At 38.5% G+C, this 23,716-nt stretch overlaps 2 protein-coding genes across 2 annotated transcripts in view; one reads left to right on the top strand and one right to left on the bottom strand.

Moving 5' to 3' along the window:
- The window catches only part of LOC140145953 (receptor-type tyrosine-protein phosphatase F-like), a 166,776-nt gene that overhangs the window by 47,935 nt on the left and 95,125 nt on the right, over positions 1 to 23,716 (bottom strand). The window lies entirely within an intron of this gene.
- Positions 1,500 to 2,626, top strand: LOC140138731 (uncharacterized). The gene is made up of 2 exons (XM_072160494.1): positions 1,500 to 1,599; positions 1,713 to 2,626. The coding sequence occupies exons 1-2, from the start codon at positions 1,500 to 1,502 to the stop codon at positions 2,624 to 2,626; spliced, it is 1,014 nt and encodes a 337-aa protein (XP_072016595.1).

Here is a 23,716-nt window from a genome sequence, read left to right as displayed (position 1 = left end):
CTTTGTATCTGATCCAGAATGTTCACTTACTTGTGTACGTTTCAACAACAGCTGTTGTCTTTATCAACACTTGATGGGTAGTGACTGCTATTGGCAACCGACGCTAGAAGTAGTTCCAGCGTTGATCTTGGAGTTGCCATGTCTGTTTTCTTTCAAGGGATTTTCTTGATCCCTGAGTCAGGAACTCATCAAAAATGTGAGAGAGTTGGTACTGTCCTTCATCTCTGTTCATGGTGGTGCCCCCTCCGCTTTCTTATTTCTATAGCCTCCTTTATCCAGCGAGTGTATCTATTTTGCTCTGTGCCGATGACCTCAGCTTCCCCCATCCTATGACGTGATTCTTGTCGACGACATGATCAGTAATAGCCGACTTGTGTGTTGTTGTTAACGATTCCTTTCTCCCTGCTCTGGTGGTTACCGTTTTACTCACTTTCTCCGCCTCGCTTTTATGTTCTTCAAGTCTTGTGCCAAACTTTCTGCCAGTTTCCAGACTGGCAACTCCAAGATCAACGCTGGAACTACTTCTAGCGTCGGTTGCCAATAGCAGTCACTACCCATCAAGTGTTGATAAAGACAACAGCTGTTGTTGAAACGTACACAAGTAAGTGAACATTCTGGATCAGATACAAAGAACTTTGTTAACCAGTTTACTATACCGATCCTGATGAATCTGTTCAATCATGTTCGACAATCGTATGGACAAAGCACGGTGAAACAACTACGTGACTTGGAAAATTGTGAGAAAAAGGTACAGAGACATAGAAACCATCTAGTCTATAGCCTCCGCTGCCGTGACCAAAAGCTTACCCCGCCCAGTTTGAAACTACGGTGTCCGCTAAATACCAACAAAACCAAGGAGATCATCAAACGCGCGGAAAAAGGTCTTATCAGAGAGAGAATCCGTGTGGTTAATTATAAAATCAAGAACTTAAAAGCCAAGAAAGATCAGTTGAAAGAAGATGTAAACAACATAATTCCCGCGAAATCGGAGTTGGGACAAAGAATTGAGCGTCACTTGACGACCGTCGGCGAGACTACTTTTCAGGATACTAAACGACGTCACCTACAGAAGTTAGAGATTCTGGTGAGAAAACCGCCGCGAGAAACAAAAAGTCCCAGGCTTCAAACATCGATCTGTCGGGCGCCCAACTCAAAAATGGGTCATCAATCTCGAAATACAAATTAAATCCTGCACAAACCAGCGTTTTGTCAAAGGTCTAAATTTTGCTATCTCGCCACCAGAAATATGCGCGGAGGAATTTGTGTTAGCAACCGAATTGGCGTGCACCCACCTACCGCAGGACGATAGAATCCAACTTCGAGGTAAAATAGCAAGCACGCTGAAATCATCGAAAGTACCAGAACAAAACATCACCAAAGACGAAAGGAAAGCTATTAAAGACTTGAAGAAAGTGGAGGATATCATAATATTACCTGCAGATAAAGGCAAATCGACCGTTGTACTGGACAAAGCTGAATATGAAGAGAAAGTTACTACCATGCTTGGAGACAAGAAGACGTACGAGGAACTACCGGCTGACCCGACACAGAGGTACAAACGGAAATTAGTTGCCAAGTTGACAGGTCTCAAGAAGGAAGGTAAGATCACCGAATTGAAGTATAAACAGCTCTATCCTACGGCGGAAATGTACCCAGATTATATTGTACGCCAAAAATCCATAAGCTTAACACCCCATTGCGTCCAATCGTAGACTATACAGCAACCATCGGGTATAGCACATCGAGATGGCTTGCGGATATTTTGGGTGCATTGGTTGGTAACACTCAACATCATGTCAAGAATTCCAAACAATTGTCTGAAGATCTCGCTAAAGTGGTCATAGAGGAAGAAGACATTCTCAACTCGCATGACGTAGTTAGTTTGTTCACCAACACCCCTATAGACCAAGTATTAGACATTGTTCAACGTAGACTTGAGAATGAAAACATATTGCGTGATTACAACAGAGAGACAGGGTTTAAGCTAACCAGTAAGGATGTGGTAGAACTTCTTGAGTTTATACTAACTACCACATATTTTACCTTTAGAGGTAAGATTTACCGCCAGCTTTTTGGTACTGCGATGGGCAGCCCGGTATCCCCGATTGCAGCCAATATATTCATGGAGGCTCTGGAACAGCAGGCAATTGCTACGGCACCTCTAGACTGTAGACCGAAGCTATGGTTACGTTATGTGGATGACGTGTTGGAAGTTATAAACAAAGACAGTGTCCAGCGTCTTACCGATCATATCAACCAAGTGGACAAGTCGGGTTCAATAAAATTCACCTTTGAACAAGAATCTCAAGGCAGCCTTCCATTTCTGGATACTTTGATTGTGAAAAAAGAAGACGGCACCGTAAAGCTACTGGTCTACCGTAAGCCAACTCATACAGACCAGTACCTCAACTATCAGTCCCATCACCCTCTGCATCAAAAGCTTGGTGTGATACGCACTTTGTATAACAGGAAAGACAGCGTTGTGACAGAGGAGGAGGATAAAGTGGAAGAAGAGAAGAAAGTGCAAGAAGCCCTCAGAACATGCGGCTATCCTGACTGGACCTTTAAAAAGGTCAAAGATCAGATACAAAGCGTCAAGCCCAAGAAAGTGAGCAAAAAAGACTGATGATAAAACCAGGAGCAAAGGCATGGTTGTACTTCCTTATGTAAAGGGTGTCACAGAAAGAGTATCTAGAGTTATGAAAAATTACAACATTTCTACTGCGATGAAGCCGCACAACACTCTCAGAAAACAACTGGTACACCCAAAAGACAAACGCGATCCAAATAACACCACTGATGCAGTATATAAGATTCCCTGTATGAACTGCGATTTGTCTTACATAGGGGAAACTGGCAGAAAGTTTGGCACAAGACTTGAAGAACATAAAAGCGAGGCGGAGAAAGTGAGTAAAACGGTAACCACCAGAGCAGGGAGAAAGGAATCGTTAACAACAACACACAAGTCGGCCATTACTGATCATGTCGTCGACAAGAATCACGTCATAGGATGGGGGGGAAGCTGAGGTCATCGGCACAGAGCAAAATAGATACACTCGCTGGATAAAGGAGGCTATAGAAATAAGAAAGCGGAGGGGCACCACCATGAACAGAGATGAAGGACAGTACCAACTCTCTCACATTTTTGATGAGTTCCTGACTCAGGGATCAAGAAAATCCCTTGAAGGAAAACAGACTGGCAACTCCAAGATCAACGCTGGAACTACTTCTAGCGTCGGTTGCCAATAGCAGTCACTACCCATCAAGTGTTGATAAAGACAACAGCTGTTGTTGAAACGTACACAAGTAAGTGAACATTCTGGATCAGATACAAAGAACTTTGTTAACCAGTTTACTATACCGATCCTGATGAATCTGTTCAATCAAAGTAGCTACAGGTTTCAGATTTGGTACACAGATAGGTCTTTTAGTATTATATTATCATATGTATATATAACCTCCATATGTCACATAATATGGGCCCCAAGGCCCCAAACGCTAAAACATAGGGCCGGCCGTTACTCAGTAAATAAAGCAGCTACAATGCCCAGCTTGAGTCTACTGATAGCACTTGAGAATCATACTTTAACATATGTACATGAGCCCCATACGTCAAATATATAACTGTTACAACAAAGGGCCGGCCGTTTCTCATCATATAAAGCAGCTTTATGGCTCAGAGTTTGTACACAGATTGCACCTGAGAATTACATTGTTATATGTACATATGAGCCCCAAATATCACATAATATTGGCCCCAGGGCCCCAAACGCTAAAACATAGGGCCGGCCGTTACTCAGTAAATAAAGTAGCTACAGTGGCCAGCTTGAGTCTACTGATAGCACTAGAGAATTATACTTCAACATAATTATGTACATGGGCCTAATAAGTCAAATATTATGGGCCCCAGGGCCCAAATGTTAAAACAAAGGGCAGGCCGTTTCTCATCAAAGAAAGCAGCTTCCGGGTTCAGAATATCTACACAGATAGCACCTGAGAATTATATTGTTACTAACACCCACACCCCATCCACCCCCACACGCAGGACTAAACAGACAGATCGTATTAAATCATAATTGGAAATACCAGCGTGAAGCGTTAAGGCTGTTCCAGTTAAATTACATACCCATTGGCTGTTCCAATTAATTTATATACTCCCTCTGAAATGGCCCCAAAAAGGCTGTTCCGTTTAATTTACATACTCCCTCTGGAATAGTTTCCCCTGAATCATATTGCATAGTCTCACTGTGAGTAAGAGAGACTGACAACAGCAACCTATGGGGAGTAAGAGAGACGACTCCCCTGGGAGGGGACCTTTTACAATTTCTTTATTTTACAGCGCAACCTACATTCAATTAAAGCTTGTGACTTGGACTTTCACTTTTTACACATACAATTTCTTTATTTGAAGTCCTCAGCAAATAAGGACTGTAAGTTTGGGTACACCGATAACATGCGGGTATAGCCGTATTTGTGTACAAATATATAGCCTTCTACAATCCCGGTCAAAATTGTTCGAACACTTTAACATGAGTGCTGCAAATATGCCCCCATTCCCCCCGATCAATGTTGGTAGTTGTTTATTTAGCCATGCACCCTTAGAGTCATCCAACATTGATTGGTGGGGAAGGGGAGGGTTGTAGTAGTAGGAACAGGTTCAAACTTACACCAAAGAAAGCTAAATTTCAGTATGTTATTAAGTATAACTAAAATACCGGTCAAAACAATCAAACTTTAACAAAAGTGTTCGAACGACTTATGGCCGGGATTGTAGTTCTCCTTCTCCTCCTCCTCCTCCTTCTCCTATCAAACACATCATTCTGTCAAAGCTAGCGCTAAAACTACAAGGGCCCCAGGGCCCATATGTGGTACAAACACTAAAAAAAGAGGGCCGGCCGCTGTTTCTCATCATATAAAAGCAGCTTTATGGCTCAGAGTTTGTACACAGATTGCACCTGAGAATTACATTGTTATATGTACATATGAGCGCCATATATCACATAATATTGGCCGCAGGGCCCCAAACGCTAAAACATAGGGCCGGCCGTTACTCAGTAAATAAAGTAGCTACAGTGGCGAGCTTGAGTCTACTGATAGCACTAGAGAATTATACTTCAACATAATTATGTACATGGGCCTCATAAGTCAAATATTATGGGCCCCAGGGCCCCAAACGTTAAAACAAAGGAGCAGCTTCCGGGCTCAGAATGTGTACACAGATAGCACCTGAGAATTATATTGTTACTAATACCCACACACCCATCCACCCCACATACGTAGGACTAAACAGACAGATCGTATTATATCATAATTGGAAATACCAGCGTGAAGCGTTAAGGGAGGTGTAATGAGCGAACCGTGGTTTGGATTCCAGAGGAGGGTGTCTGTAAGAGCACAGCCATCAGAAAATGAATAACTGAGATCGCGCGCCAAATAAACTTACTGCAGACATTTTCCAAGTCTTTAAAAAAAAGGCATAGGTGGGAATCGAACCCGGCACCTTCCGGTTCTGAATCAACGAATAGTATCACTAAGCCAACTTTCTATCTGCACTAAAACCTGTGATATTAATTCTTGATAATGCTTAACGGAAAAAATCAATACTAATGTACGATGTCATTCAAAATCAAATAGAAATCCCACAACTAAAGTAGCAATCGATAAATCTGCTCACTCACTCATCAAATAATCAATCGAAAAATAAATAAATAAATAAATAAATAAATAAATGTGTCCGTTCTCTCGAGCCCCAAAACGTCATTAAATAAATAAATAAAATAAATAAATAAATAAATAAATTCTACGCTCACCTGTAATGGGTTTGAGCACTTTTAATTCCAAAGTTAGTCACCTGAAAAATAATACTTAAATAAATAAATAAATAAATAAATAAATAAATAAATAAATAAATAAATAAATAAATAAATAAATAAATAAATAATACAAAAAGAAATTATAAATTAGTTTTTCTAGGTTGGCAAAATAAAGCAGCATAAGAAAAGTGACAGACGCACGGTTTCGAACAAGCCACGCCCAGTCGAACAGCAACTTAGAAACCACAAAGCCTTGTTTTGAAATATCACCAAAAATATCAAATTTTGGGAAAACGCCCCAAAATTTAAAACAAACACGAACCTTCCAAAATAAATATATATTAACACTCGGCGGCCAAGTCACTACCTGTCGCTGTGATTTGGGGTAACCTTCTCAAGATACCTGTACTTCAAGGTCGCTCATACCCCACGCCTTAAGGCTGTTCCAGTTAAATTACATACCCAGTGGCTGTTCCATTTAATTTACATACTCCCTCTGAAATGGCCCGAAAAAAGGCTGTTCCGTATAATTTACATACTCCCTCTGAAATGGCTGTTCCATTTGATTTTCATACTCCCTCTGGAATAGCTTCCCAGCAAACACAAAAACGTTTTCAAAACGTTTTAAATAAGTTATATTTTGGCTTTTTAGTTTAGGTAAAAACGTTTTAATAACATTAAAATGTCGGGTTATATAAAGGTCATGATAACGTTTTAAAACGTTTGGTATGAAAACACACTACAACAATATTTTTAAAATGTTTTCAAAAACTATTATTTTAAACTATTTTTGCAAACATTTTTGCCAAATATTTTGTCAATACTCATATAACATTATGTTAAAATATTTGAACCCAGCAAACACTGAAATGTTCTTAAAATGTTTTTTTCAAAACCTTTTAATAACATTTAAATTATATTAAGGTCATGAAAACGTTTTTAAAACGTTATTGCAAATATTTTGGGCAAACATTTTTCGCAAAATATTTTTTCAATCCCAAAATAACATTCTGTTTAGAATGTTTTGTATCAAGTTTTCAAGAATGTTTTTGGAATGTTATTAACACGTTTTTACACCCTTTGTATAACCCGACATTTAAACGTTTCTGTAAAACATTTTTGTTTGCTGAGCAGTAGATTATCAAAAAATGTTTTTAAGGTAAAGAAAACGTTTTATACTCTTAATATACCCTTTATATAACCCGACATTTAAACGTTTTCTGACAACCTTTTATAACGTTTTGCGAATGATGTCGAAAACGTTTTGTGTTTGCTGGGTTCCCCCTAATCATATTGCATAGCCTCACTGTGAGTAAGAGATACTGACAACAGCAACCTATGGAGAGTAAGAGAGACGACTCCCTGGGAGGGGACTTTTACAATTTCTTTATTTTAAGTGCAACGAGTGCAACCTACATTAAATTAAAGCTTGTGACTTGGACTTTCACTTTTTACACATTTTCCGCCCAATTGGGTGACTTTTTATAATTTCTTTATTTTAAGTACTCAGCAAAATAGGACTGTAAGTTTGGGTACACCGATAACATGCGGGTATAGCCGTATTTGTGTACAAATATAAGGCCTTCTAGTTGTATACTATGGCGATTGATATCACTACGAAATACCCCCCCGACATTCTACATAACATATTACCGATTTCTAACATTCGTTAAAACTTTTAACGTTACTTGAAATAGAATGGGAATGGATTTTTTACATATTCCAAGTCGAATACTCGGAGTCTAATGCGACCCGAGTGCATGGAATTAACGTTTATATAAGTCTCCACATGAGCCAGTTTGGTTCCGCTCCCTTCACAGAAACAGTCTGCCAATGATAACGAAAGAGCTTTTTTTTGTTTGGCTAGCACCATTCAGCTAGGTGTTCAACCCCTGGCAATCAAGTTCCCAGATGCATCGCTTCTGATCTGGATACGTTCTCATAGACTTTGTATTGTCGTCATCTCGGCTGATCAGAAACGGCGTATACGTGGTCATTGACAGACTGTTTGTGTGGAGGGAGCGTAACCAAACTGGCTGCGGAGGAGACTACGTTTATATTTATTTATGTTTCCACAGCTTGGGACTCTTGGACCGTATTTGGAGCCTGCGATTCTGCCTGCGATGGGGATAAGACGCGTACACGGACATGCTCAGGACCAGCTGCCGGAGACTGCGGGATGGGCTCGACTTCAGATACAGAAAGTTGCAATGATCATGCTTGCAGTGAGTTGTCATATATCCGTTTTTCCATCAGTGGCAAAACCAAGAGGGACATGACATAATTTTCGGACACCCCACCCCCAGAAATTATTGCCCTCCCTCAAAACTCATTTGTAAAGGTTTGACTACAAAACGATTCTCTTTTAAACGCATCTATGCACAGTTTACACCTCGATACACCTGAGCACACAATTTCGTCCAAGCACAGATAATCTAGCAATGCATTGTCTCTACACAGTCTGTGTTTACACCACACGGTTGAGTGCATAGCATTATAAGACCTGTGTGAGCGTCTAGCTAGTGACTAGTGGAAAATACGGCATCTGTGAATGGTTTTTGTCTTACATTTCCCGCTTAAAACACTGTTTTTCATTACGTCAACAGCGACGCAATTCAATGTTTATAGCAAGGTAAATGTTGTAAACCTGTCGAAAATGCAGGTTTTAAAAGTCAAAACCCCGAGTGATCCTTACAATATTGTTCAAATTTCATGTCATTAATGAAAAAGTACACAGTATTTTTCATATACTCGATGATTCGCTCCATTGCAATGAACAATGGCATGAAATTTAATATTTTCGGCTGTTTTGTCACACGATTGTAAATTTAATGCACAATGAGTTTTAAGCTAAAACTTTAAGAGCCCTTGGAAATTGATATGTAGAAAGAAAAGGTGGCGCAGCAGCTGCTCCTGTTTCCCATGTATGGGATTGAAGTGGCTCGTTTGGTAAAATTTCGTTCTTACATCAAATCTAGAATTAAGGTACAACATATCAGCTCTGAAATTGAGTTTTCAGTGGTTTTGGATGATAGGCGTATATCTATATTACCCATAATCGTTTGTGAAAAGGAGAAGAATTTAAACCATAATTGCCTTTTTATACGCATTTGAGTAGTAGTAAAAGTGACAATTTTGAATATTATCTCCTCAAACATGTCAAAGGCATTTCAGCTGCCTTTTGCCACGGGCTCTTTATTGCGTGACAGATGAACGCTCACGTCGCTCACACCGCTGTGTTCATAATCTGCGTGCTTCTAGGAAAAAGCCAATGTAAATTTTATTACATTAAAAAGTTCTCTTTTTTATTTTTTCAAATTGATATACCTAAGTTGGGCAAAGCCGTATGGCGCCGAATGAGGTATCAAAATAGCCTACGCATAACAAAATCCACCATCTCAAGTAGTGCAGTGCATCTACCGGTACGACGGCAACTTAGCTCACTTCCGGTCATTTGTACTGGCGTGTCATCTACCTTTATGGCAAACTAACCTTAGTTATTATTTAACATGACATCCATTTTCGACGCACGATTTTATCATAACAGCCTGTTTTATGCAGTATAATTGCACATAGTCAGCAGTTTTGAGATCAACAGTTATCGTATTAAGGTTAAATACAATGGATTTTCAAAGCTTGAATCCAGAGGGGCGTAAGTTAATAATAGAAACAGCCATGCAGAAAAGATGAACTCAAGCGTATATGTTTGGTGTATCAATCTACATGCACAATGACCACGAATCTATGAAACCGTGACACGAGAGTCATCCTATTTTGCAGGGATAGGGAGGGAGGGGCGACCATGATAGGGGCTGTCGGGGTGGGGACAGCCGGTTTTCTGCAATTTTTCTATGGTATTTTATAAATTTTAAATTTTTTATCCTTAGATGATATCTGTCGTTAAATAAATCAATGCCGCTAAAGGATATAATAGGCCTTGTAGGCCTACCCTGAGTATGCAATATATACAACAATAACTACAACTACAATAACAAAACCAACAACCAATATCTAATTTGTAAAAAAATATTCATAGGCTTATATAGGCCACGCCTACTTAGATTAATAGGCCTATTCCTGAATTATACAATAATAATAAAAAAAACCGGCAAAAACAATCAATCATTGCAGTCAGAAAGAAAGACACGAACAAGAAAGAAGACAAAAAAAGAGAAAAAAGTAAGAAAAAAATAGAACATAATAGAATTGGACCACACAGGGACTCGAACCCGTACTAGTTGACCAGGTCAAAACAATATTACATAGTCGCGAAGATTACAAGTCAAACGCGCTAACCAATTGAGCTACTGAGGAGGCTTACGAAAGCAGATGGTCTCAAACTGACTATGATATTCAATAGTGCATGCAGGCTGTTATGATAAACAAACGCAATACCCTCGCAAAGTCGGTCGCATCGATGATGAAAAAACTTTTTTTGCAAAAGTAGTTTCAATTTTGAATGAAAATCAAATGGTTGAGTAATCGACAGACCGTTGAGAAATAATGTTGGTAGTTACATGTCAAAATTAACGTTCCACAATCAAGATATCGATAATGTAACAAAACAGTTTTTCTCAATCAAGATTCTCGAAAATGTTCCCCAAAAACGGGCTTTTAAAATTTACTTGGTACTGTATTTGGTTCTTCCCCATGGCAACATTATTTTTTGATCGATTTGTAGTACAATACAAAAAAGAAGAAAACATTCACTTGGCGTGGTTTTATACGGAGCGCACATTTGAAAAAAAAAACCCTCATGGAACGCGTTTTTGATCTTGTGAACATGGTGCGTAAAAACGCTTTAAACGAAGGATTTTCAAATTTATTCAAAAATTGTGTGTAAACACACAAAGAAAATGTTAAGCTACATCCAATGCACCAACATTTCACTTGCTGCGATATCTGATTACTGAGAAAACTCTTGTTTTAGAGAACAACTTTATACGTCTTTTATACGTTTTTTATACGTTTCTTAGTGTAACCTTAAGTTTATTAATTATTTTAAACTGTTGTGATTTGGTAGTTCACATCATCTTACGAATGGTAGTGTGCTTTGGCAAAAACTGCATTGCTCAATTCATAGCGAGTGTGTAGAAGAATTAAAATATCACAGATATACTTTTATAGGTGCTGCGGTTCTTGAGTTACGTTGTAAAGAAGGCTGAAACAACAACACTTTTGTAAAACGTACATAACTCATTAACAACAATAAATTAAGCAAGTTTGCAAAGTATACGATTTGTAGAATGAACGTTTGCAAAACATCAAGGTGTTATTTTTCAATAATATATTGATCTAGAGAATGAAAATCGATTTTAGATTGCTTCGACCAACAATACCTGGTCTACGCTTAAAGCCCCTACTTCGCAATTTGCAATCTTTAAGGGCTGGGGTATGAACGTTTGGACAGTATTTATTTTGGGACATTAGAGCACATCAGACATATCGAATTGCATTCTGAATACGAAGAAAGTCATTCTGATATCAAATAATTTTGATTTTTGAAATTCGCAATTTAATACACATTTTATGGCAAATCATTAAAAATTGATATTTTTGATATTTAACAGTACTTGAAGTAAACTTTATAAATCTGATGATTTATACTTAATGTGTATGTAGGTTGGATGAAAAGCCGACGATCAATTGAAAATTTTGACCTTTCGTATTGAAGATATGGATTTTTTTCCTAAAACACCAAAAAAATTAGGTCTTTTTGGGAAAAAAATCCATATCTTCAATATGAAAGGTCAAAATTTTCAATTGACAAATCGGCATTTCCTCCCTGCTACATACACTTTAAGAATATATCATTAGATTTATATAATTTACTTCGAGGACTGTTATATATCAAAAATTTGAAAAATATCAATTTTTTATAATTTGTCATAAAATTTGTATGATATTGTGATTTCCAAAAATGAAAATTATTTGATATCAGAAAGACATGCTTCGTATTCAGAATGCAATTCGATAGGTCTGAGGTGCTCTCATGTCCCACAAAAATACTGTCGAAACACAATAAACGCTCATTTTAGATCCCTTAATATGTTTAACAGCCTGGTCAATGAATGACAAATAATATAGGCCTACATTTAAAATAGATTTGAGTCTAGCAATTTTGCCTGAAGCAATTATCAGATTGCCAATTCCAATGAAAGAAATCCAATTAGTTTCACTTCAACGCACTTCTTTGGTGTTGCATATTACCACACACGCAACTTTTAAGGTGTATTTGGGACGAAAATATTTACCCATTTTAGCTCTACATAATAATATGACCGATTTTTGCGCGATTGCACGAACAAGTATACGTAATTCTTGGCAACACTGATTAGTGTATATTTTACGCTGGGCTATTTTCACGAGCCACTGACTATCGCCTAGGCGGAAGTACCTATACACCCTACGCAAGCCAACTGAAGCCGTACAATTTATCGCGAATTTACGACCGTAAAATTAAGACACTTCTTTTGTCTAGATTAGCATCAAGCTTCTCATCTCACGTTTTCATGACAGAAATTAACATAACTCCCGAAACCGAAAACAGAAATTATCTTCGTTCAACTTTTCAGTAGGCAACAAAAGACTAAAATGAAAGGATTGTTCACACGTACCATACTAACACTGCAAAATAACAATGAGATCCGAAACCGAAAACTGAAACTGAAACAGAAACAGAAACAGAAAAGATAAAACGACGGTAAGTACGTTTGAATTCATTCTTTTATGCATGGCTGTTTCTATTATGAACTTACACCCCTCTGGAATCAAGCCTTGAAAAATCCATTGTATAACCTTAATGTTGATTTTCATTGTCAGCGACGTGGACCTCCTGGACTTTTGGAGCATGCTCATTAAGTTGCGGTAGTGGTACACAGACCAGATCGTCACGCACCTGCACGAGCTCTGGTTGTCCACAAAGTAATCCATCTATAGACGTATCATGCAACACAGGCAATTGTGGTGAGTAGCCTATATAAAAGAAAAACGGAGATTATACAAATGTAATTATAATTAGGTTAGCTATAACGGAATACTCCTCTGCGCCGTCCGTAAAAAAGAGAACCCATAAGGGTGTGATGCTTCGTTGTAACTAACGGAACCAACGGACAGCGCAGAGGGTATTCTGTAATTATTCCTATAATCATATATAGTACATGTAGAACCTATAGCAAACTATATAACTCTCTCCAAAAAACACTAAAAAGTTATAGGTTTTCAACATCTATACTGAAAGAATAACGAAAACAGCACTAGGAGAATTCCATGGAGGAGGCCGATGGAGATTGACCGTTTCTGCAAATCCCATCATAAGCATTTGCGAGTGTACCTGATATATCGTCATTTGACATGATGCCGATATTCGCCGATGCGCACATCGTTTATCGAACATCGTTACTGCGCATTGCAAGTCGGCGTGACGTCAAATGACGAGTTCTCAGGTGTATTCGCAAAGGCTTATGAGATTTACCGAAAAGGTCAATTGGTGCATGGTGTGCGAATTACACATTTGAGGTACGCAGATGATACCACCTTGGTGACAGCAGGAAAGAGCTACCGGACCTTTTGAGTAATGCTTAAAGGGGGACTAATGGTGAACATAAAGAAGATCAAAATCATCGTTATATCAGATGAAAGGAAAGGCCGAGGAGAGAACTTCATACTTGATGGTGGTGTCATTGAAGACGTCCCGCATTTTGAGTTTTTGGGATCCAATATCAATACCAGAGGCGAATGTATTTTAGAGATCAAGCATAGCCTCCCTTGAAAGAGCAAAGTACCCTTGCCAAGAAATAAAAGACAAAAAAATGAAAGAGAAAATCGGGCAAAGCATTAGAAAAAGTTGGAGGACATCTCCCATTCACCCGTATGTGGTGAATTGACTACGTAATTATCACACACTCCAGGGTATAAGCCAACTACACGTATCCACTCCTTTCGAAAGCCCTATCTCGCTAAACACATGTATTTAGGCCAAAATATCACAATTAATATCGATTTGAATATGTTATCTTCATATTCATGCAAAAATATTAAAAAACTTTTAAAAAACCGACTCTGTACCGACATAATTTCAACCAAGCATTTTACTGTTTCGTTATAATGAATCAAGGCTCATTCATAACATGAGCAAGTTATGGAAAAGTAGACATCTAACTCCCCTTCAGTTACAGCTTGTCAAATCAGTGACCTTTGCAATGGTATATGGCTTAGAATCGATAGAAAGATTCATTTGTGGCTCTGGTGCTACCACAGATTCTTATTACAGTTACCTTGAACAGCAAAGAGGACAAACGGGTGGATCCAAAGAGATAATTGGAACAAAGAAGATACCGTAAAAACTCGATAGTTTGCATATGTGCTTACTATCGAGCGCTTTTGAAAACATGAAATTGTACCATAGTCCGGCGCTTTACCAACTGAGCTATGGGGTTGAGACACAAATTTGCAGGTTTACTTGTTCGTATCTGTGTATGTATCGACGATTTGCTCAAAACCTTTTACACTGTAGACGAGGCTCTTCATGTTTGCATGCATGTTTTAAAAGTGCTCGATAGAGGGCTAATATGCTAACTATCGAGTTTATACGGTACTACTTTCGCGAAAGCTGTCCTATTTTGGACATGTTACCAGACAGTCATGCTTTGATAAATCAATTGTGGAAGGGATGGTGGACGGTAACCGGAAGAGAGGACGACTAGCAGCAAGCTGGCTAGATGATATTGAGAATTTCATTGGCATGTGTGTGACAGATGCAATAGGGACTCCTGCTAACCGAACTCGATGGCGAACTCTCATGAGGACCACACCTGCAACATAATGTTTATGATATTATGTGTGTGTGTGAGGGAGAGAGAGGGAAAGAGAGGGAGAGAGAGAGAGTTAGAGAGAGAGATATTTAGAGAGAGAGGGAGAGAGGGGAGGGAGAGAAAGAACGAAAGAAAGAAAGACAGAAAGAAAGAGAGAAAGAGAAATAAAGAAAAATGAAGAAACTAGATATGTTTCGGTTTATTGATGTGTGTGTGGGAGGGAGAGAGAGAGAGTTAGTGTGAGAGAGAGGGGAGGGAGAGAAAGAACGAAAGAAAGAAAGAAAGGAAAATGAAGAAACTAGATATGTTTCGGTTTATTCGATCATGAAATCCAGCGGTGACCATAAAATGACCTCTGATGACCTTGAAAAGACCATGGACAAAATTGTCAACATCGTGAGAAATGTCAACATTAAAGGACGGTGACCTAATAAATTCCGATGTTCCTTCCGCTGTTAGTCTACAGTGTTTTTATTAATGATAATCATCGTGATAGTGTAATAAATTGATAACAAATATGAGATCCTCTTTTTCTCATCAACATATTGAAATTATGAGTTCCAAAATCCAAATTGCAGATGATATCATCAAAAAACCGTTGAATTAGTCTCAAATGTGGTATAACACTACTGAGACTATATAATTCGACACTTTTTTTAATGATTTATTGAAATATTGGGAATGCCTAATTTCAATATGTTAATGAGAAAATATGATATAAAGTGGGGATTATCAGGCCACCAACCTTTAAGTGTAATAATAATCTATCGAATACAATAATTTGACCTCTGATGACATTGAAATGACCTTATTCATGTATTGAATCATATCATTATCAAATATGCTAATTTTCATTTGAATCGGACAATCTTTGGAATTTTACCCCCTTAATTTATTAAAATACATTAAATAACCGTGTAAATAAAATCTGAATTTCGGAGATATGGCACTAATTAGTGGCACCGGATACCGGCGTATCATGATACATCGCCAGGCCACCGTGTAACAGCAATCGCCTATTGATTTGACATACTGGCGTATCATGTGACGTATCACTGTAGAAACACTATGGAATTCAATGTTTTGACATAATATCGTATGCGTTTATGACCCCATGAGAACTACCTGCCAATTGGCCAAAAAGAAGTATTTTCAATTGGACCAATCAGCAACATTGTTAGAATAATTTCACCACACAAAAAAAAAAAAATTTGGGGTGAATTATTTGCAACGCTCCATTCTGATTGGTAATTAAAGTAAAAATATCATGTAATTGACCAATCAAAGGCAATGTTAGATCGGCAGGTAGTGCTCAGGGGTTAATTACTCCCAATAGCACAAACAGAAAGTATTCCAATGAGTTGAATAACAAACCTAAATACCTAAGAAATTAAAAGGAAAATCTACTTGTTTGCTTCCCAGTGAGTACTCAAGAATTGATACATTTTCAAAATGTAATTTTCTCACACATCATTATCCCTCATACGCTAGTATGCTAAAACTACGACACATTGCTTCAATCTTTCCATGTAGCATGGTCTGGGTGGGCATCTGGTTCATCCTGGTCTGGTTGTCCTTGTGGAGGGACCGGGAGAACAGAATCGAGGGACATGGCTTGTCAGGAGACAGGCAAATGCACTCATCTAGGATCACCCGTGGGATCACCAACTGTAACGAGAGACTGTGACGGAGGAGCGGCGAATTGGTGCAGTGAGTATTAAAGGGACGTGGTCCAATTTTATGTTCAGTTTTCTAACGTACATTGAGGCCTACAATTAAAACCAGCTATTTCTTAATTGTGAGTTATAAGTTGCTCCAGAGTCAAGCTTACACTATCAATTAGGCAATTAATAAGGGTCACTTCCGGTCTAAAACTAAACACATGCCTCGGGACAAATGCAATTTTTTTAAAAACATAGCACAGTGACGGTATGTCCACACTTGAATTGTTGTTACCACATTTATATGTGGCATGTTTTATTTGGGGTCAGCGGTTATTCAGGGGTCACTTTCGGTCTAAATCCAAATAAGTAGCGTAGCCAGGGGAAGGGGGGTCAGAGTGCCCCCTGAAAGAAAAAAGTGCCCCTGTGACAAAAAAATGAAAGGGAAAATCTGGAGGGCAAAGGAAAAGAAAAGGGGCAATATGCACCAAAATTCAACCCGATCATGGGCCAAAATAATGTAAAATACGAAATTTTTGCGCGCTGCGCATACATTGTCACATTAAAGCCCTTTTCATCCTGAGCATGGGCGAAAAAAGTGTGAAATAGAAAATATTTGCGCATCGTCCTAATTTAACTTTTTGGGAAGGTGGAAGACATGTACAGTCTCTCTAAAAAACAACACTGGTATACGGTATATATGGTATGTTTTTTCGTTTGTGCCCCATGATTTTATTCCACTTTCAAGCCCCCCCCCCCCCCACCAAGAAAGCCCCTGATCCAAAAACCGTCAACAACAAAAACATAGCAAAGAGCCGGCATGTTCACGCAATTAATTGTTGTTACCCACTGTATACACAAATCCGATTCAACGCATTCCTACACATCAATGGCAGCCATTAATGGGGACATCCAACCTTAAATGTAAAAAGATGTAGGATTTGCGGGAATTTTAAACTGTGTTCCATCACCCGTGTGACAAATGGATACTGAAAGTTTACAATGCAATACAATAATAAGATCGATTTTGAAGCAGGGCTTTTCTGAAAGCCCAATTGGGCAGTTACTTCACCAGTAATTGCGGAATGAATTCAGACCATCACTTGGGTCGTGGGATTAGCGTATGTGTGGCATTTTTTATTTTGGGTCAAAGGTCATTAAGAGTCACTTCCGGTTGAAAACCAAATACCTTCAACTATTCTTATTAGTCAAAAACATACCATAGTGACGGTATGCTCACACATGAATTGTTGTTACCCAGTGTAGATGTGACTTTTAATTTGGGGTCAGAGGTCTTTAAGGGGTTACTTCCGATCTAAAACCAAATGCGGTCAACAATTTTTATTAGCCATTAAAACATAGCAGAGAGCCGGTATGTTCACACATTAATTGTTACCCAGTGTATTATGTGTTATTTTTATTAGGGGTCAAAGGTCTTTAAAAGGTCACTTCCGTGTCCGAGACGAATTAAATAACATAGCTGAGTGACGCTAGTAATAGCACACATGAATTGACATTAGCTAGTAAATAGAATTTTTCTTTTGTCAAAACCAATTTGTTCGTCAGTGAGCCACTGACTTTATCAAAGTTTGGTGTTGTTGTGATGATCCAACAGCTGATGACTGGCGGGAAGTTATATCACTTCCGGTGTTAGTCTTGCTAGCAGTCTTCAGAAGCGGATCGTACACGTGACTAAGATTGTAGACCCCCTCGTCTCTGTTTATTACTCCTCGCCCCCTCTTTCTGATCTGTATTGATTCTTTAATCCATCTGGCTTTCCTATCACTCTCCCTCTCTAAGATTTTGGACTCCCCCAGTTGATAATATGATTAGCCCTGGCTACGTGATCGCTTATGGCCGAGTTCTTAAATTGGCTCTCTGATTCTTTCCTCTTTGACCTTGTATACTTTTGTTGACTTGCTTTTTCCGCCTCCCTCCTGTGTTCATCCAGACGCGTGCCGAAAGTTCTTTTAGTTTCACCAACATAAGTTAGCTCACAGCTACCGTAGGGAACTTCATAAACACAATTAGGGGGAGTAAATACAAGAAAGAACTTATGTCCATCCTCACTAGCCTACGTGATAAATCAAAGATCACACAAGCGCAGTATGATCACCTAAGACCCTCGGGGGAAGTTATTCCCAGATTGTACGCCACGCCAAAGGTCCACAAACCGAATAATCCGTTAAGACCTATCGTCGATTATACGGGCAACTTAGGTTATAACACGTCCAGAGCCCTGGCTGATATCATTAATCCCATTGTAGGCACTACCGAACATCATGTCAAAAATTCGTATGATTTAGCGGAAGAATTATGTGGGGTTATGATTGAAAACAATGAGCAATTCATCTCACATGATGTTGTATCCCTATTTACGAATGTGCCTATAGACGAATGCCTTGCCATAATCCGTGACAGACTCGAAAAAGATCCGGATTTGAAAAAACGCACGCTGTAAGAGGTCGAAGATATTATGGTTTTAAGGGTAGAGACAATAGAAATTTTTACCAAAGTAACATATTCTTGTTTATACCATGATATTGTTGTATCTCAATACTATCACAACTTCAGCTGTGTAACTTACCTAAAAAGTGGTTCTTTTAATTAAAAATACAATAAATAAAATCACTCTGCGCTTTTAGTACTGACCAGACTATAGTAATATTTTTTTTTCTTCTGTGCACACGATACAATATTAGGGATACACCATTTGATACTCAGGGGGGAAGTAGGAAGTTTTTCAAAAAAAAAAACTTCCCCCACTACATGAGCAAAAAAAAAAAACTTTCCCCACCAACACTAAAAAAAAAAACCTTCCCCCACCTAACTGTGTATAAATGCATGAAATTAAAAAAAAAAAAACTTCGCCGCCGAAGGCGGCGAAAATAATTTCTTCCCCCGACCCCAACTTCCTACCCCCCCTGAGTATCTAATCGTGCGTCCCTTATGCAATACTAGCAGCTAATATTAATCATGCTTCAGTGGCAAGTACCTCTAACTGGTATTGAAATTTGTCTTGTCCCGGGGGCGCTCAGTGGCGTTATTTTCTATGGTCTGTGGTGAAGGTGACTGATGCGTAGTAGGCTTATGTAGGGCTGTAAAAAACATGTTCAGTGATTTCATCCGGAGAATGTAGAAATCCATGAATCAGCAAAATTGAGATTTTAGCACCTTGCCCAGCACCTTTGTTAGTTTCGATGTGCAAACAAGTTATTTTACATGAATCTGTAATTTCTCTACTCAGTAGAGAAATTAGCTACATGCATTTGAACGGGGCTTCAACTTTATCAATAGGGCCTACTGCTGCTTTCCTCGGTTCTTGCCAAAACGTTTTAAAATATCTAATACCAATTTTAATGATTTATCCTTCACTTTTCGGCATTTTATATACAATTTAAATTTGTTTTACCATTTTATACTTTCGCTGATATCACTGAATAACCCATAAATTAAGACCCCCCATTCGCTATCACCCAGAACACATGGTTTGCCATCCACCACCGTACCCCTCTCCCCCACCCCCACACACACTTTTTTCCATTGGCTCTATCGTCATCCTAATTCAGACGCTTTTATTGTTTCATTTACAACTTTTATTAATGATATTTATCACTAATGATGTTGCCGAATAGTCTTTTGAGATTAGTAGGCATCATTCTCATATAATTGAAGTGCTCCTCTGAATATCAAGATAATGGCATGCTTATGCTTAGTTTTGACATGTAAGAATACAAAATGATTTCGTGAGTTCGTAATGGGGAGTTATAAGCTCCATTGCAAAGTGAAAGCAGAGCGAGGTGTGTGGATGTGAGGGGCGTGTGTTGTGTTTATGGCCCGGGGTTTATGGGGGAGGGGTGGGTGATAACAGCTGCCTGGTATCATTCAACATTTCTGATACTGTTACGGCTTGAAATTTTAAGGTAGCGGGACATAGGATGCTCTCAGGAACAACTTTTACCACCTGATGAACAAATGCTCTACTTTGCACCAACATGACAGTATAGATTAGGCCCATGAAAGTCAATTCCGAGTTTATCGTCACTTTTTTTTCCAGGTTGGTGAGGTGACTTTTTCATTTTTCATTATTTCATCAGATTTCATTATTGACCTAAAATGCGTGTTGATTTAAAGCCAAACTCATACATTTGATTTATAAACATGTTTTTTATATGGATAAGGACTAGAAAAGTTAGAAAAGAGCCTGGTTTTGCATCCAAGTTATGAATATATGTTTTACAAACGAAAATATATGTTTCCAATTGCTAAAACTGGTGAAAACACTGATACTTTGGAAATAATGAATTATTTATTAGGCATTTTTGAAAATTTGACGCGGGTATTTTTGGTTTCCAAAAAGTGCCGTGGGCGGGGGACGATAAACTCGGAATCGACTTTCACGCGCCTTATAGGAAATATATTCCATCAGTTAATGGTTTTATCTTTTATTATTTCGGTTTACTAAAAATGAAGAAATAATATAAGTAATAACTGTAACAAATGGTTTATGTCCAGTTGCAGCCAAAATAATGGGATAAATTAAAAAATAAAACGCACTATACTATATCTTGGAGCTGTACATAGCGATATTCCTAAACCAACAAACCTACGATATAACTCACGATAATAAACTCTCTTTTTTTCCCATTCATTTATCTAATGTAAATAACAAAGAGACGCTTATTATAGGGCCTACGCCAGACTGAGCACAGCTGTTGCAAAATTGATTAAGATCCAGGTGGTGGTCGCCGTGCATTCTCTAAATTTCCATCGTCAACCGTGTAATTGAATGGGATTATTTTGAAATTTTAAAACGCTTGAAATATCATAAACAAATAGGCCTATGTTAATAAATAATATAAATACATGCTAAAACCGTTGGGGTTCGATAATGAAAACTAACCGAGTATATGGAAAATACCATACGGCCGGGCTGTTTCACAAGTTGCCGGCTCTATCATGCCACTCGCCGCCTGTCAAGATCCTAAAACTTCTGAACACATTACCACAGACATTACAGTAGGATCAAGGACGTTGGTTCGAATCAATTGTTTAAAATCAATCAATATATGGGAAAGAATCAGAATTCCAATACGCTCAGTGCATTCTGTCAGAATCGGAAAGGACAACATATTGACACGTTGTAACTAGGTCTTAACGTATGACTGGTGGAGTGGTAAATTTTGCAATATTTTCGCCATTTTACAAAATACAAATATGCTCATAAGTTTGCCAACAGCAAAGATCAAGGATCTGGAATAAGTCATAGTTGAACCGGAATATATTTGCCAACTATGTTCTACGTTGGAGGTAAGTTCATAATGTTCTTCATAGCAAGAACAGTAAAAGCACTGGCAAAAATGCAACTTTTTACTAAAACGCCATATTCCGCGATAGTCCATATTTACATGACTTTGGCGAACACGTTTGGTTCTCGTTTAAATTCTACCGATAGCACAGTCGATCTAATGTTATCTGCGGTTAGAGGACAGTTTAGAGAACTCTTTTAGCTGGTTGTTTGGTTAAAAAACAACATAATTTTTAAAATATCGGGATTCAAGCAGGCGACCCGCATGCTGTGCAAAAGACGTTACAAATTGTCAATGAAAGAGCTTATAAATTAAAATCACGGACATTAAGCTCCACAATAGCCATCTACATTCCAAGCGGAAACGCTTTTCAGAAACATACCCATCTTTTTTCAGCAATCGCTGAAACCTAAATATGCAATTCCAGGCGATTTGTAAAAAATAGCGTCAGCATATTTGACTATGAACTTGGGACACCGAAACAAATGCTTGCATTGGTGCCAGACCTATTATAATGATACGATAATTAGGCACCCAATATTGGCTTTCATTTTAACCATTATTTATTGAACTGAGATTTTTACTTTTTGAGAAATTAATGAATTTATCGAAAAACTTTTCGGAGATCGTCACCTTACCAGCTTCACCCCTTAATGAAGTTTATCTACTTCACTTTCCGGGGCACCATCTACAAACAAAAATTTGGTGCAGCGATGGGGTCACCGGTCAGTCCCCTCACACACGACGTTTTAGAAATAGTTCAAAAAGACTCAGCTGAAACATTGACGGAACATCTGAACCAGGTCAACACTACCTCTAGCATAAAGTTCACGTATGAGGAAGAACAGGACCACCAAGTTCCCTTTTTGGACACCCTAATAATCCGCAAACCTGACAATTCTATCAAACTCATGGTCTACAGAAACAAGACCCATACAGACCAATATCTGTCTTTCACGTCCCATCACCCTCTTCATCAGAAAATGGGAGTTGTGCGCACGTTACTTGATAGGAAAGACAGAATAGTTACGGAGGAGGACGATAAAGTCAAAGAGGAGGAACACATACGACAGTCTCTAGCTAAGTGTGGTTATCCTAAGTGGACAATTGATAAAGTCAAGAATCAAATGGAAGCCAAACAGCAAGAAAAGACAAAGAAAAGTAAGAGCACAGCATCTGAACAAAAAAGAAAGGTCTGGTGGTGTTACCTTACGTAGCGGGAGTGTCGGAAAGAATAAGTAGAACTCTCAAAAAACACGACATCGCGACCGCCATGTGACCCCATACTACGATCAGAAAAATGGTGGTCCATCCGAAAGGTAAAAAAAAATCCAGTTAAAACCCCTAATTGTGTTTATGAAGTTCCCTGCGGTAGCTGTGAGCTAACTTATGTTGGTGAAACTAGAAGAACTTTCGGCACGCGTCTGGATGAACACAGGAGGGAGGCGGAAAAAGCAAGTCAACAAAAGTATACAAGGTCAAAGAGGAAAGAATCAGAGAGCCAATTTAAGAACTCAACCATTCTTTCTTTGCCAATATCCTTCTTAAAATAAATCTAAATGGAAATTCGTGAAAAAACTTTTGCTACGCTATTCTTTCTATGCCAATCTCCTTCTTGAAATAAAATTAAATGGAAATTCGTGAAAAAAACTTTTATAGGCATATGTCATCATGTTACATGTAAATTGGTGCTTATCATTATCACTGTGATCATCGTAGAGGGTGTGCAATACCACATCTCTCATGACAGAGTCATCGCGGAATCATCCTCATTTAAATAAAATTCTGCCCTCCGTAAGGTACCACTGGCCAATTCAACATTTAAACCAGACAAAGCTGTGGTCTAAGACCACAAACACAGCCGAGGTGTGACCCCTTAATGACCTTTCACCCCCAAATTTATAAACCCTCCATAGACATTGGCTAAAGTCAATGCATGTGTGCACGTAGCATCACTCTGTTTTTCCGTCTTGACCAAATACCTGTGACCCAAAATAACAACAACAAAAAACCACCCAAAAACACACAAAAAACACGTGTACACTGGGTAACATCAATTCATGTGTGAATATACCGTCACTGTGCTATGTTTATCTTTTCTTGAAGATATATGGTTTTAC

Source organism: Amphiura filiformis, chromosome 2 (assembly GCF_039555335.1).
Source record: "Amphiura filiformis chromosome 2, Afil_fr2py, whole genome shotgun sequence".
Taxonomy (NCBI): domain Eukaryota; kingdom Metazoa; phylum Echinodermata; class Ophiuroidea; order Amphilepidida; family Amphiuridae; genus Amphiura; species Amphiura filiformis.
This window is presented reverse-complemented; position numbering and strand designations above follow the sequence as displayed.

Excerpts from the sequence above, each read along its gene's own strand:
- LOC140138731 (XM_072160494.1), top strand. The coding sequence starts at position 1,500 with ATGCTTGGAGACAAGAAGACGTACGAGGAACTACCGGCTGACCCGACA. Across the intron at positions 1,600-1,712 it reads GACAGGTCTCAAGAAGGAAG|ACTATACAGCAACCATCGGG; the intron begins GTAAGATCACCG and ends GTCCAATCGTAG.